Below are 15437 nucleotides of genomic sequence, written 5' to 3' on the forward strand. Positions count from 1 at the left end.
ACCCCGCCTAACACATGCCACTGCATTCTCTGTTTATATGAGCAGTCTGTGCAGACACTGATTCAATTCCAGAGCAGGTTGACACTTGTGCTTTTTCACAAGGATGAGTGATTCATTTCAATAATCCCTGAGGAGTCTGGAACTGTCAATGAGTGCATTAATTATCAACTCCACCAGATGGAGCCAGAAATACCATCAGAGCCTTAACATGCCACTTCATTTCTTCAATCGGAAAAACATGATCTCAAAAGCCCCTTTTAGACACGGGATCTCTAACATTACTGGCTTTTACACTTAAAACTGAATAATTTGCAGCATTTCATGGTTCGTTAAACTGATTTTATTGAGCTGTACATAATAAATGGTATGTTATTATACTGCAGTGTTGTCCTCAGAGGGTGGTACAAAATGCGTATTTAATAGCTCTGATAATGGCATGTCACAGCATGCGACTGTAGCCAGCAGAGGAGTGAGTGTCTGTAAGTGGCTAAAGCCTCATTTGGTGTTAAGAACCATAAAATTATGGCTTTAGTGTGCAGGAACAATACAAGTTCATCGAATTTCATCATTAAGCAATTCCTCCCTCATTTGACACATTTGTAAGTGGTTTGAATTACTGTTCAGGGGCAGTGTTTAGCTCAGTTGGTAGAGCAGCCGCCCCATGTGTGAAGGCTCAGTCTTTGCTGCGGAAGCCAGGGTTCGAATCCGACCTGTGGCTCTTTCCCGCATGTCATTCCCCATCTCTCTCTCCCCACATTTCCTGTCACTCCTCAGCTGTCTCTACCAAAAAAAAGGCTTGAAAAGCCCCCCCAAAAAAATCTTTAAATAACTGTTCAGGGTCATATTTCTCTATTTAAAATGTTTTCAAATGTCTCCCTTTTTAAAGACTATTTTTCAGGCTGGAATACATAAAAAAAACTGCAACACAAGTTTCAACTATGAAAAAAAACTCTATTCTGGCATCAGGAAAATCTAAACAATATGAAGTTTCATAAACCTATAGTGGCAAATATATCATCTATGTCATCACCGCTGTCATGGCAGGTGGTCTTAGATCTTCCCCTGTATGAAGTCCTGTTTCTTTGGGCAGCGCCTGACACTGATGACTTGGTCCTCTTCCTTTGTCTCTTTGGCTGTTTCTTTTGAACACCAGCTCTTGCCACTGAAAACTTATACTGGCTCCTGAGCGAGTGAAAACGAGTCCTCAGGTGAGCATTTCTTTTCATCGCAGTGGACGGCTGACAGGTCCTTGGCATTGACCCTCGAGGAGATGAAGCCCAGCAAGCTTCCTGTCTGAACACCTGCAATTGTCTCTTCATACTGGGGATGAGGACAAATGATAGAAATATGCAGAGTTAGAATTCATGGCGGAGCGGTGTTGTGGCCACTAAGTGCATATTCTGTGGTGTTGCTCTTACTTGTAACCTTCTTCTTCTAGGCGTTTCATCTTCTGACACTTCAAACGCAGGAAGTTTAAGAGGCTTCTTTCTTTTCCCATCTTGTGGGCTTGGCACCACTGGATCATTTCATCGAGATAGGTCGCCATGTCTGTGAAAGTAGAAGCCGATCTCACTTGTTCCTTGAACCTTTGTTTCCCGTCAGTCTTTTTCCGTGTGGAGGATGTGCTCTACAGTGCAAAAAGTATGCAAATATTGGATAAAATTATTATGTAACAACACTCAGCAATTAAATATCATGTAATTAATACGAGAATGAATAAACATTTCGTCTAGTTTGCTCACATACCTGTGTGAAGTCCCTGAGAGGCTTCAGAAAAGGCTTCAGGTGAGCATCAAGATCTGCACCTAAAAGAAAGAAAAACTATTTATATTGTAATGTGTTTCACTCTGCATGGTAATTGAAATAGTGAGAAAATACATCACTGGAAATATGGAAAACAGTTTCTGCAATTCACAGAGGGCTGAGAAAGCCAACCGTCATGCAGGCTAACATACGATGCCCACGAATGAAACAAAGTGGACTGTCCTGAGTGCAATACATGCATACATGTTTCAAGGTTTAAAAAAGGAAACACTTTACAATTGCAGTTACATTCCAACCTGTAAGATTAAAAAAATAAAGAAATGTAATTTGTTATTTTATCGGTCATGCCAAACAGTGTCAGGCACAGGTTATGTAAAACAGGCCTGGATAGATATATACAAGAGATGGAGAATAAAAAATGAAGAAAGATCCACACCTCTTTCAATAGCAACACCCAGGTCTTCTTTAAAGTTCCTTTTTTGTCTGCTGTTCTGGACTTTAACAGTAGGTCTCTTCTTCTTCTGTTTCTTAATGTCTGTTAACTGTTTCCTTGGTAAAATTGCATCAGAGAGACCCAGGAACTGAGTCAAATCTGCTGGCAGAGAGAAGTCTGTGAGGTAGGGCATGGGCTGAGCTTTGGCTACTTCACTGAGGAGCATCAGGATCTGCTGATACAGAGTGCACAGGCTGACTAGGATACCACGGAAAATGACCCTAAGTGAACACAAAGGCAGGTAGATTTAGACAGTGGAACCTATACAAACACAGATCAAACTACTTCAAACATGAGTTGTGTCAATGAGGAGGAATACTCACCAGAGACGACTGAGCATGCTGGTTATCACCATATTCAAGACTAAAAACTCCTCCAATTTCATATGCTGCTTTGAGAGTCTGAGGCAAATATATCTTAAGGGCAAAACCATGGGGTGACATCAGGCAGACAGAATGCAGAGAATATTAAGCTTTAAATCAGACCTGAGATCCACCGAAATGTCAGATTTCTGTCACACTTTCTACTCTCTGAACAGTGTCAGATCTGAAAAGGATACAGGAAAGCTCTGCTGCAGCGATTTAACGTGCAGCTCATCAGCTGTGCAGCTCCCAGCACTTTGAGACAGAGCCACTCAAGAAAGGGTTGACTGGGGACATCACACTCTTGAGCCTTGATGCCCAGTACTCTAAAAAACACAAACACAGGACACACACACACATCATTACAGTGAATAAATGGAAAATAACAGCCTCCTACATTCAACGAAGTGCATCACTGCTGTAATGTGCACATTTAAAGAATCTAAAGCTGCAAACTAGCACGGTTTAACTGAGTAGTCAATAGTGATGACCATCTAATGGGTTTGGCTCAATAAACTCCAGTACTCCAGTTTGAAGCATCATCAGGATTGTTTTACCTCATTGCATTTCATTAATGCCAGATTTGACATGCAATGCGCGTCATAGCTGACGATGCCTGTGTGTGACTGCGGCCTGTATGTTGGCAAGAGCTGACAAAAACAACACATCACACTGAACGAATGAACCTTTCTACCTACCTTTGTGTCTTACTGGGACAGAGCTCTGCCAGCTCCTGAAGAGCAACATTGAGCTTCATGTTCTTCAGCCTGTTTATGCATTGTTCAACCTGGGAGAGACAAGACAAAATATATGACAGTTTTAGACAGAGTGAATCCTAAATCACACGTTTTTCATCACCAATCACACATCCTCTAGCGGCCAGGCATGGATACTTTATCCATGGTACTGGTCTACTGAAAGACAGGCAGCTTCAGCTACAGTATGCAAAGACCTGAATTTGCAAAGTAAAAGCTGTCATATAAATGCAGTGAAGTAAAAAAGTACTTGTCTCTGAAGTGCAGTGTTCACTTTTTGCTCCTCACCTGCTTTAAGGCTTTGAACGTCTTGCTGCCTCTGGTGCTGTTGTTGAGGTTGTACATCAGCTCATACAGGACTCGTACCTCCGTTTGCAGAATCTCGCTCCGCATCAGCTGCAGCACCTTCTCGTTTTCAGTCCACAGGTTTTTCACCATTTCATCTGCAGAACAGCAACAAAAACTCAAAGATCACAACGCGGTGAAAAAGCACAACAGCACCTCTGAGGGCAGATCAGTAACTCCCCCACGTGGGCTGCAAAAACACAGAGTTTCAACCCAGATGTCACGTGACAGTGTTGACATTCATTTAGCTTATCAGCATCCGAACAACTTGTACCTGTAGCTGAGCCGAAGTGTACTCGGACACTAGAAACGGCGCTTGGAAAGGGGATGTTTACTCGGTTCCACACTTCTCCTGCCATGCTTTCCTGCACAAACACACCCGGAAGAGTAAGGCAGCCAATGGTATTAGAGTAAACACAAACGTCACGAGTTCACGTTAAAGGCACAGCGACACACCTCCAGTCCATTATGTACGTAATATGGCAGAAATGGAATATAAATGGCCATAACTATGTTTTAATAACGTTTATCAACTTGAAAATAAGAATTGCAATGATTTTTATTACCTTAGAATTAGCCTTTTATGTACAGATGTGCATCAGATGCCACTAAATATTACACACTGGCCCTAGCCTCCTTTTCTTTATAAATATACAAAATATATATGATTATTATTCAGGTTTATTCATGATATGCGGGTTAACACAGGGTCAACAAAACAATGAAATGTGTTGGACAAGAGGAACCAGTCAGCTCAGCATAAAAAATGTGTAACAGATAGAGAAGATAAAGAAGTAAAATACAATACTATTTAAAATAATAATAATAATATCATTATTCCACCAACTTTTAATGGATTATAGGGACGAGTTTGCATAAAATGCTGCAGAAGAGCGCAAAATTAGCGTAGAAGTCTTTATTTATACATGGTATATATTATTCTGGAACTATTATAATGTACAACCAGTGTCCCCATCTGGTTAGATGAAGATTGAAGATTGTTTGCAGTGTTAGTAAAAAATGTATTCTGATTATTATAATACATATTTTGAAATAATAATTAGAAAAAAAAGGTTTTATAGGCTAAATAATATTATAAATAGAAGGTTCACTGTGCCCTGATGATTCATTTGTCACATACTCATTTCTCAATATGAACAGTGAATTTAGCTCCTGATAATTTATTCATGCAGCAATTAGTCACACGCATTCTGCAACACTTCAAGTATTTATATAAGCACATTTCAATATCTGCAGGAGTCCCCTTAACCAACAGCATAGCATCGCTGTTATAGTCCGAGTCAATAGTACAGTACATATAATACAATTTATGTCAGATTTAGTGCACAGGTGAAACATTTCTGGCTGAGGTGACAAACAAAATAGACAGAATAACCTGTCCATTTATTTATCAAGAATTAAAAAAAGACAAAACCACTTAAAAAAACAAAAATCTTTTATTTCACTAGTATAACAAAATAAAGACAATACAATCTAGCAACATAAATTAATCTATGCTTCCTGTTTACTTATCCAGGTAAAGACTTGTAAGTTCACTTCATCCAACACAGAATCCTCCGACCTTCCCTTTACTGTCAGTCCATGGCTGCCTCCTTTGAGCCAGAAAACCTCAACTTGAGCTTTCATTTCTTTTACTATTCCATCAAAAAGAACCTGAGCAAAGACAGAAAGGTTAGGTCATCAGAACCAAAAATAAATCACGCATTGTCAATATTACACAAAATAGTGGAGGACTGGATTTTATAGTCACAACAATGCAGGCTTTCTTCAAGTGTCATCGAGGGGAATTCAAATGCACATTTCAGGAATATAGTGGCAGACTGTCCTTACCCTGTCACACATGTTGTCCTCAGTCCCTGACACAAATAGCACAGGCATGTGTTCAGGTAGCCCCTTCAGATCTTCACTCCGTTGCTGATGGGCGTGTGTCTGTGCTGGGGGATGCAAGGGGAAAGACAGGCAGATGACACCCTGAACTGCATCCTCTGATTCATCACTCAGCTGCCTGGCCAAAGCTGCAGCAGCACGACTTCCCATTGACCTGCCTGTGAACAGTGGATTGTGGATTTTGAGGCATGGTATCATACTCAGAGAGCACTGTGTTTTATGCTGTACAATACTGACCATTTTGGCAAGACATGAAGGTAATGATGCAGTTATGTTATTGTTACACACTGTCTTGCACACAGAGAAACCTGTATTCACAAACTCAACACATGATCTGAGTGGCATACATTTGTATTTTGCACATATAGATTTCATATGATATACAGTAGGTTCGCTTTTGCTGCTTACCTCCGATGAATAAGCGCTTTATGGTAAACTTCTGCAGCGATTTCAAGTAGTCCTGGGCCGAAAATACAGAGTTAAAGTAGCACAGAAATACATTTGTAAGGACAAAGACTTTCTATTTCTTGAATCAGTGAGAAAATACTTACCAGCACAGCACGATAAGCCTTCACTCTATAACCCAGGTTTAACCCTTTGCATGTGAAACGGAGACAGAGGAAGCCATGTGCAGCTAAGGCATGTGCCAAAGAAACCAGATGTCTGAAGTTCATGTCTCCACCAGCCCCATGTGTCAGAATGACGGCTGTGTGAACATCTTTTACTGAGGTCGGGTAACACAAGGCAGCATCCACATATTTTGTCCCAAATGGCACCTTCACAGTGTCCTGCAAGTCAGTGAGCAGTCAGTGAGCACTATCTCTAGACTCTTTAGATATGACAGCTCTCACAGTTATGTGACTGAATTAGATTTTGAATTTTGAACCAATAGGTCACATGACCTGGGAGCTATTGAGCTTTAAAGCTCCTATTTACATTATTAAAAAAGTATTTAAAAAAATCATCAAAAATATGACATGCTATAAAAAAAAGCGAGGTGTGTCTCTTTAAAGCTCAATAGCCTCCAGGTCATGTAACCTATTGACTCAAAATCAGTGTAGAACAGTAGATTTACACCTGATGTATGAGACACACCTCTTTTTATAGCATTTAAATAACACTTAACACACATATTTTTCTTTTCAATTTTTTATATATTTCATAATGTAAATATGAGCATTGAAGCAGTGCAGGATCATACTTGTTTTATGAGACACACTTTTTTTTTAAATCAAATTTTAACCATTCTCCATATTTTATAAATATCTCAAAGTATTTGCCATAAAGTCGGCAATAAGGGCGCACTTGAAAATATTGGAGAGATGGCTGGCTTGACCACAGTCCATACCACATGGTAAAAATACTCTGTCACTGTGAGCTCGCTCTATTTGTAGCATTTCATGCACACACACCTCTCTGTTTTGAGCTGCCTCTACAGTTCATTTTAACTCTACCTTTGGTTCCTATCAAAAGCTGTCGACGCTCAGATGTTTGTATTTACCTCCTCAAACTTCTCCATGACTGAACGGTGTGCTCCGTCTGTGAACCTGAGTGCAGGTGACTGCCCTCTCCTGTTTAGGAGTGCTCACTGCAGAGTTTCCAAACGACATGAACAGTGGCTTCAATGGGAACAGCAGTGAACAGTCTTCAGATCATTTACTTCAATAAAAAGTACTAGTATCATGCTGTAAAACTACTTCACAAGTAAAAGTCCTGCTGGTTACTTGAGTAAAATCAGGAAAATGCAAATTAGTGGCCACTGTGACCTGATACATATTGTATCATCAGTCAGTATCAACATTTTGAATCATGCCTAATTATAAAAGTAATGTTAAACCATTGTAGCTGGTTGAGGTGGATGGTGGTTAATCGGATTACTTTCTTCTTATGATTGATTGATTTGTTAATTACATCGCAATTACAAAGAACCTAAAGTGTCACCTTCAAAATGAATGTTTAGCCCAACCAACAGTTCAAACCTCAAAAGTATTATAATTATATAAGTATAAAAATAACATTCATGATTATCACAACAATTCCCATTTGGTTTTCTCTACTTGTATATACTCTTGCATATACTGTACACAGTTTAATTAGTAACCAAATGTCATATTTTATAAGCTTGTATTTGTAAAAGGAGTACATCAGCTCTTCATACAAATGTAGATCTTGCATGTTAGCATATGTGCATATAGTTGTTAGTATAAGTTAAAAAACAAAAAACACTTAACATACAAATAGAACATTTTTATTTAAAAAAATGAGATAATGTGATAATACATTCATACAATTAATCCACGCTGTAAAAAATGATTTGGCAGTATATGAAGGATTGTTCTGTGGCTGGATGACAGGTCAATCAGAGTTCATCTTTTGGCTGAAAAACAAACAAAAAGACTTGTGTTAGGATCAGGAGACGTGGTGTCAGTAAAAAGGTCAATATTAGCATATAAGATGTAATATAAAAATATATATATCATTTGTAAAATCCAATAAAAGCAGCATATACATGTACAGCAGTTGAACTTTTGAATACAGTTTGCTTTAATCATATTTAAAGCTCCCATATCCACTGACCACCTATAAAAGTGCTGTCAATGCCTGGTGAGACGTCTGCTTGGGGCTGTGTGAATGTAAACAATCCTCAGACAGATGAGTCACAAATCTCTATCATCTCTCTACTGGGTAGTTTTGTTGCAACTGGGCTGGACAATTTACAGTTATCACTGAGCACTGTAGGTGTGCAGGGTTTTTAATATATTAGTGCCATTTTATGTTCAACATGCATTCATTTATTTAGGTGCAGTGGTACTGTATATACACCAGAGGGAGCCACACTCAGCAGAATGTCTTGTCTTGAGTATCAGTATTTATTTTTATAAATAAATACTTTTTTTTTGCCACATTTAGAAGCTTTTCTGGTCTGTTCTGCAAAAGGTTTGTCTTTCTGGAAGACACCTGTGATTTTCCTGCTATTACTAATAGCTAGTAAGTCAAAATGTAATACTTACATACAAGTAATACAAACATTTCACAGAGCTGACCTTATCGTGTCAAGTGTATCTCTGCTATTAACGCAAGCTTGTGATTTAGGAAAGTGCATACGTACAAAATCACTCTGATGTGAATGGAGCTTAACGGTGACCCTTACCCTCATCCTGTGGCAGTAACATGGAAACAGGTCATCACTGGGCTGCTCTACATGCTCCATGCCCTCACGAATCTTGGGCTCTGTGACCTGAAGTTTTGCATACTCCTACAAGAAGAACACTGAAGTTATAGATTGTGACAGATTGTGACAGACAGATAAGTATAGGTTCATGATAACAAATATGTGATGAGAACACATTTCTGCACAATGTGAAACCATTCTAGCCGTGAGTCACAAATAACGGCACAGAAATGCTACAATGTGACTGTATGATGACAGAGCGGGGTAATATTATCTCGTAGTAGATATCCTCTGCAACTGTAGAAATCTTACCTGGAAAAGTCTGTAGTAGTAACAAAATATTCTGTCTCCCATTAGATTATTGCGAGCAAACTGCTGACCCGCCAGTGCAATTTTCTTTACCTGAAAGAAACATAGCAGAAAAATTTATTCCATTTTGACGTTATTTAAAGAATCAATTGAAACAAATCACACCACAACACAGCATCTATTGCCAAATGTAATGATTAACTATTATCATGATCACCTCTTCATCATGATCACGAGCCCACTGGATCTTTTCCAGTAGGTCTCCGAGGTCCGCCCTGATTGGGATGTAGTGCTCCCATGGCCGAAGCTCATTGTAGAAATGCTCATAGTAGCTAGAATCCTGCTTTAACACCACGCTGTCTCCCGCCAACAGGTAAGGCAGTCGATACGCTGCCACAGTGCCGTCGATGTTTATTTGGTACTTGTACTGGTGATGGACATGGAATAGAAATAAGAATGAAGTGATTTTGAACAAATGCTTACTAATGCAAGAATCAAATGAGAACAGATAAGGTCGATGTTATTGAAGAGTGAAGTGTTGGCATCCCATTGGAGATGTATTATTGGCAACCTAGATAGTGTACAAAAGGTCCAGTATTCACTGGTCCCTGAGCACTGGTTTGGTCCATCATCTCCTGAGAAAGAAAAATTTGCTCCCTACTCTTTTGTGCTAAACAATTTGGCTTGTTCACTGAAATCTTCAAATAGCTTTTCTTACCTTGAAAAAGTCAAAGAAAGAAACATGTTTGACCAGCGGCCCGTAGAGGCTCTCATCATGCTTGAAGAAGAAGAAGTTGGTAAAGGCAGCGTCTATCATGTTAGGATGAGCCCTCGAAAGCTTGACCAGCTCCAGACGTTCCTGACGACTGTCCCGGCCCCTCCAGAAGGCTGTGGCATTCTTCTCTGGCCACGGTGGTCCTGTGTTGGCCTGCACGGACATCATGTCCAGACTTACTCTGTTCATTGGATGAACAATATGTTCAAATTATTCATCTCAGCATCTGTCAGAGTTATGGACTAGTATGTATAGATGAAATGCAGAATCATAGCAGTAGAACCTCAAAGTCATTAATATCTACTTATTGTCACTTCATTATTTTATCCACATACTACCACGTACAAGGACTTCATACTGTCAGTTTCGCCTCAGTGCCTATAAATTATTTGTAGCCTGGTGCACATACTTTACAATAAAAGAAACTGCTTTTGTCATACAGTTTTGAGATCTCATGCAGCTTCAGATGACACTTGATAGACCCGGTGAGTCAGTATTGCTTATTACGAGGTGAGAATTTCTGCAGGGCAAAAAGTAAACGTACATATGATTACGAGAGCTGTTGCTTGCTCGATCAAGATGTAGAGTAAAATATTTGCTGGCAAAACTTTATTTTGTTGTCACACACCAATTGGTGTCTTGCACTGCATTAAAATGCATGAAGCAACACTGAGGAAATAATGAGCATCCTGACACAGGTTTATTTTCGTCCCAATATTCAGTGTGCAGAGTGACAGTGTCATGATGCAGTCTGTATACGCAAGCTTACTTTAGCAACTGTCACCTCCTTGGGGATTAGGAGCATAGAGTAAAAAAATTTAATACAATCCTGCTCCGACCACAGCTCCTGTCCTCCAACAGGAAGTGTTTCAGCAACCAGGCAGTGAGTAGTTGATACTCAAAAGATTTTTTTTCAGTAAAGAAATCCTTGAATGGTGCTATGGTTTGACAGGTGCCTTGATAAACCAACTATACAGTGGTGGCACACTGCAGACTCTTGTACTGACTTGATAATATTGCTCACTCCTTTTCAAACTCAGTAACATTCATAAATCTTTGTGCATGAGCCAATATTGACTAACATGTTTGTGTTGCAGCTGCACAGCTTTACCTTCCCATAGTCTCAAGGACAGACTCAGTCAGGTCATAGGTAGGCATGACAATATCTCTGGTATTGTTAGAGCCACACCAGGAAAAGATAGGATGAATGTTCTCGGTGGGTTTCCTCTTCTCCAACGGCCAGTCACCCAGGTTAACGAAAAACTCTATATCAGGGAGCCACACCTGGACAACACCGTAGAGAGAATATGTTCATGAAATAACATATTATTAGGAAAATATTATCACATAACAGAATAAACATTTCACTTCACTACAAGAGTCTGAAACCTTATCATTACCAATGAAAGGATAGATACAATATGGAAGTGAAACAATCAGTCTTAAGCGAAAATAAAATGTACTAACAGTGCATTAAGAATAAAACTGTTAAAGCGTGAGTATTAGACAGATAGTAGAAAAACTATTTACCTTTCTGGAAAGTGACAGGAGGATGGAATCCATAAAAATTCTGAAACCCACATGCTCTCCAAATGTTTGAACGTAGACCTAAAGAGAAAGAAAGCTAAATAAAGCTCTATCAACATAAAAACCTCACAGCAATGTTCAGCAACTCAAGAATGAACTTGCATGCTTAACTACAAACTCGACTTGCTCATGAAGACCATGTGATAAAGTTGAAACAAACTAATAGGCGGATTGTAAGACTAGTCTTTTCAGGGTTAAGAAGGAAGTTCAAGTGTTACAGTAGATATTTCACAGTTACTGAAAAAAAAGACAGTGGCAGACATTTGTTGAAAAATTTGTGAGGTTTTGGGATTTTGCACAGAACTAACTCTGTAACTAGACCTCCAAGCATGTATAGTATAAATTGCAAAGGGACTGTAAATCATTGACAACTAATAAATCACTTGACGTTCCCAGGCAATGCTAGCACTGTGACAAGACGTATTGCTATAACAGAAACCTGTATTTTGATGTCCACAGTTGTATTTTGAGAAGATTGTACCCTTGGACACCTGGCTGATCGGCTGTTCATACAGGTGTGTCACATAGCTCCAGGCTCTCCCAGCTGACTTTACTTTATTACACAGCCCTAATTTCTATTCAGCCTAAAGAAATACTACCCTTTATTACTATACTGCCCTTTGGTGATGATGGCTGCTTCGCATTTATTGCATATGTTATTGCTTTTTTTTTCCAGTTTTGGTGTCTCTGGTGTCACAGGTGGGAGGTACCTTATTGTCTTTAACGGTGTAATGACAGAGGCTTTGTCTTTGTCCAAAGCGTTGGGGGATCTCCTGTGCGTTACGATCTGGGTCGACACTAGCATAGAGAGCCAGGTCCCTGTCTATCTGGGGGAAGGACTGAGGACAATGCATGTTTGCCTCCCATACAGAACCACTAGACTCAGGACAGTCACAGCCCTCATGGTAGACCGGTCCTGTAGAGGACAGAAAACACTGAAACGTCATTATCCATCTCCCCTTTTACCTGCCTAAAACATGTGCCAAATGTCTCAGTTAATGGAGCCAGAAAAATACAAAGATATTTAGTCGGCAACTTGGTTTTCGTTCTACCTTTGAGAATGAATGGCGACTTGGCGACATGTTTGTTCTTGAGCAGAACGTGGATGTGAATGTCCCTGTAGGTGGCGTACATTCTGTAGCGAACCAGGAAGGAGCCGTCCTGACGATCCAGGACCTGGATCCAAATCCTGGTGAAATCTTCTACTGTAGACACAATCTTCACCTCAAAAGTCTTCTCACCAGGCGATGTTGTTAAACTGTGACGGAGAGAATATGTGGAGAATTTATTCCTTTAAAAAAACAGAAGCTTTTCAAATGTATAACTATAAATTTAAAACTCGCCAGAAGACATTTATTCTGATACTAAATTGACAGTATTTTCAGTGTTACTTCATTCATCATTATTTAAAAGAGAATTTAATTCTCTTAATTCTGGGGTTTTCAAAGTCTGAAACTGTGGACCTCCTGTTTGATAGCACCAAATACATTTTTTAAAATAGTGTCTGACTCTGTAAAAGTGGGAAAAAAACTCCCTATTGTATCTGAACCATCTCTTTAATCAAATCACACTTGTAGGCTATGTGATCTCACTTTCATAATTAAAGTAATATTTTAATATTAATATTTTTCTATTCATTGAGCCTCCCTTGAAAATGTTTAATCCCCCAGGAGACGCACACTGCCCGTATGACTTTTGATAAAGATAATAAAAAAGAACATCAGAAATTTGAAATGAATTATACTTTGGCGGCCAAGAACAATAATATGGACTTAAGCTCCCTAAACCTAAGCACTTTAACCCTGCGCTCATAGTTTGATTTCTGACTGAATGTGCCAAAACAATTGAAATGACATTACTTTCCTCATACTTTGTGACTACACTGTAGTTAAATGTAACAAGTTGTACATTAAAACAGTGTTTTGTTGCTGATAATATTTCATGTCTTCTTGGCGTTGGCATGCTGTTATTGTCTCTCTTGTGTTCAGGCAAACAACCGTAATGTATTTTCTTGTTGTAGGGATGAATGGACGTGAGAAACTGATATCTACCTTGAGACCAAAAGCATGTGTGAAAATGAAACTACACAAACATTGGGATGCTTTCATTGGACCCATGGGAGCTTTTTGATGAAAGAGGTTATTGGTGTTTGTCTAACTTTTTTTCTCCCTGGGGCGCAAACTTTCATGTCTGCTCTCAGACTGACTAGTCTAGAATTTCAGAGTGTCTGAAAAGATTTACTATGTCGTCCTTTCTTTATAGTCGTGCAGTCCTCAGGTGCTGGCAGAGATACAACAACATTGTATGCGTCATCAAAATCGGAAAGGGGTAATGCTTGTCATCTTGCAATTAGGGCATTTCAATCCAAATATGCATACACATTACATCAGAAAAATGTGGGTTGTGTTAGATTTGAGTACACTCAACTTGATGAGAAAAGCAGACATGTGGCATTTGAAGTTGACCCACTGTATTTATATTCTTTGAAACACTGAAGAAAAGTGTAGTCAACAACAACAACAAACACTAACGGGGCGTGTACTTACCATTATTACTTGCTGTAATCTGGATCAAATTCATAAAAACACCATTGTGTGCCTCTAATAAAAAACACTTTTTTTATATTTAGGGTGGCAGTAGCTCAGTCCATAGGGACTTGGGCTTGGGAACCGGAGGGTGGCCGGTTCAAGTCCCGCATGGACCAACAAACATGGAAGGTGATCTGGTAGCTGGAGGCGCTTCCCTTGAGCAAGGCACCGACCCCCAGCAACTGCTCGCTGGACTCCTCAGGGGAGCTGAGCCCATCACTCCACCATCTCAAAAAAACTGCATGTCTATGAGCTCTTATACTGCATGTGTGTGTGTGTCTGGGTTAAAATGCATGTAGTTTCAAAAGAATTAATAAAGTATATAATCTTCTTCTTGTTATTATTTAAATAAATGAAACGAGGTACATAAATTCTATTCATTTAAAATAAAATACACAGTGTTTATTTTTTGCTCAAACTGACCTATAACCACCGTGGAGACTCCAAAGTAGGACGTGGAGCACTTGAAAGCAGCATTGCTTGGCAATAAAAATTTCACAGGTTGCTGCGAATGGAAAAAACTAGCAGGCCTGTGCTACTGTACTTACTTTCTCCCCGAGCTGTCCACCGCCTGTATGTAGAAAAATCTTGCAGGGAGGACAATGTCTGTCTCCAGTCCAGGTCCCCATACTAAAGTTTTTGCAGCACTGGGTATCGGACCTGCCTCAGCTGCTGGAAGTTCATGTCTGAAGAAGAGATAGAGGAGCAATGGCAACAACCACGAAAAAAGCCGAAGAGACATCGTCCACTGTCGCTTTTTAACGCCAGCCTACAGAGGTCCACTGGCCAAACTTGCCATTGTTGGTTTAAAAATGACAAAACGCGAACATTAGTGTGTGGCGTTGGGTGAAAACGTTACCTAGCTCCGTTTCCATTTATAAAAAATAAAAATAAAATAAACTCAGCTCAGCGGTGGCATTTCTGACGGCTTTTATCTGCCTAACACACGCGTGTAATCGTGTTTAATTGTCTCTTCGGTGACGCTAAGGTTACAAAAATCCCCGCACAGTTCACTGAACTATCTGCTGAATGAACAGGGGCGGAATAAGCAACCCGCGATGTAAGCAGAGCTATCTGATTGGTCGCCACTCCACCGAGTCTGCGTGTGATTGGTTGACTCAGCAATCGACTTCTGATCTAATCTGAATCTGATTGCACAGGAGCCCGGAAGTTGATGTACTGGGTGTACACTGTGATGAGCGTGGATGTATTATTATGGGCATGCTGCTTTTTTTTATAGGGTTATATATTTATTTATTTTTTGATAAAATATTGGAAGTGCATGGAGTGATTGGCTATCTTTTTAATTTGGCTTTTACTTAAAACCATTTAAAATATTTTTCTGTTTATATATTTCATCAGAATCAGAAATACTTTAT

At 39.5% G+C, this 15437-nt stretch overlaps 3 protein-coding genes across 3 annotated transcripts; all 3 read right to left on the reverse strand.

Moving 5' to 3' along the window:
• Positions 1 to 324: 324 nt before the first annotated feature.
• On the reverse strand, positions 325 to 4199 carry rmp64 (ribonuclease MRP subunit p64). The gene is made up of 9 exons (XM_019268927.2): positions 3994 to 4199; positions 3663 to 3817; positions 3318 to 3406; positions 2817 to 2945; positions 2581 to 2658; positions 2201 to 2478; positions 1747 to 1805; positions 1419 to 1627; positions 325 to 1320 (listed from the first exon to the last, which is right to left on the reverse strand). Exons 1-9 carry the CDS (start codon positions 4076 to 4078, stop codon positions 990 to 992), a joined length of 1413 nt encoding a protein of 470 aa, XP_019124472.2. The 5' UTR covers positions 4079 to 4199; the 3' UTR covers positions 325 to 989.
• A 958-nt stretch (positions 4200 to 5157) lies between these two features.
• tex30 (testis expressed 30) lies at positions 5158 to 7246 on the reverse strand. The gene is made up of 5 exons (XM_019268928.2): positions 7129 to 7246; positions 6179 to 6415; positions 6036 to 6087; positions 5571 to 5785; positions 5158 to 5393 (listed from the first exon to the last, which is right to left on the reverse strand). The coding sequence occupies exons 1-5, from the start codon at positions 7144 to 7146 to the stop codon at positions 5232 to 5234; spliced, it is 684 nt and encodes a 227-aa protein (XP_019124473.2). The 5' UTR covers positions 7147 to 7246; the 3' UTR covers positions 5158 to 5231.
• Positions 7247 to 7859: 613 nt separating this feature from the next.
• poglut2 (protein O-glucosyltransferase 2) lies at positions 7860 to 15116 on the reverse strand. The gene is made up of 10 exons (XM_010741741.3): positions 14607 to 15116; positions 12523 to 12728; positions 12181 to 12386; positions 11414 to 11491; positions 10995 to 11167; positions 9827 to 10064; positions 9326 to 9535; positions 9112 to 9201; positions 8779 to 8883; positions 7860 to 8004 (listed from the first exon to the last, which is right to left on the reverse strand). Exons 1-10 carry the CDS (start codon positions 14798 to 14800, stop codon positions 7987 to 7989), a joined length of 1518 nt encoding a protein of 505 aa, XP_010740043.2. The 5' UTR covers positions 14801 to 15116; the 3' UTR covers positions 7860 to 7986.
• Between the last annotated feature and the right edge of the window lie 321 nt (positions 15117 to 15437).

The sequence above is a fragment of the Larimichthys crocea genome, chromosome XVIII (genome assembly GCF_000972845.2).
Source record: "Larimichthys crocea isolate SSNF chromosome XVIII, L_crocea_2.0, whole genome shotgun sequence".
Classification (NCBI taxonomy): Eukaryota; Metazoa; Chordata; class Actinopteri; family Sciaenidae; genus Larimichthys; species Larimichthys crocea.

Coding starts and splice junctions, on each gene's coding strand:
- rmp64 (XM_019268927.2), bottom strand. CDS start 4,078: ATGGCAGGAGAAGTGTGGAACCGAGTAAACATCCCCTTTCCAAGCGCC. Junction 2,659..2,816: donor CGCTGCAGCAGAGCTTTCCT/GTATCCTTTTCA, acceptor TATTTGCCTCAG/ACTCTCAAAGCAGCATATGA. Junction 1,806..2,200: donor GGGTGTTGCTATTGAAAGAG/GTGTGGATCTTT, acceptor TCTTTCTTTTAG/GTGCAGATCTTGATGCTCAC.
- tex30 (XM_019268928.2), bottom strand. Junction 6,088..6,178: donor AGGCTTATCGTGCTGTGCTG/GTAAGTATTTTC, acceptor TTTTCGGCCCAG/GACTACTTGAAATCGCTGCA. Junction 5,786..6,035: donor AAAGCGCTTATTCATCGGAG/GTAAGCAGCAAA, acceptor CACTGTTCACAG/GCAGGTCAATGGGAAGTCGT.
- poglut2 (XM_010741741.3), bottom strand. CDS start 14,800: ATGTCTCTTCGGCTTTTTTCGTGGTTGTTGCCATTGCTCCTCTATCTC. Junction 11,492..12,180: donor ACACCGTTAAAGACAATAAG/GTACCTCCCACC, acceptor CTTTCTCTTTAG/GTCTACGTTCAAACATTTGG. Junction 10,065..10,994: donor GTCCTTGAGACTATGGGAAG/GTAAAGCTGTGC, acceptor TCCAATGAACAG/AGTAAGTCTGGACATGATGT.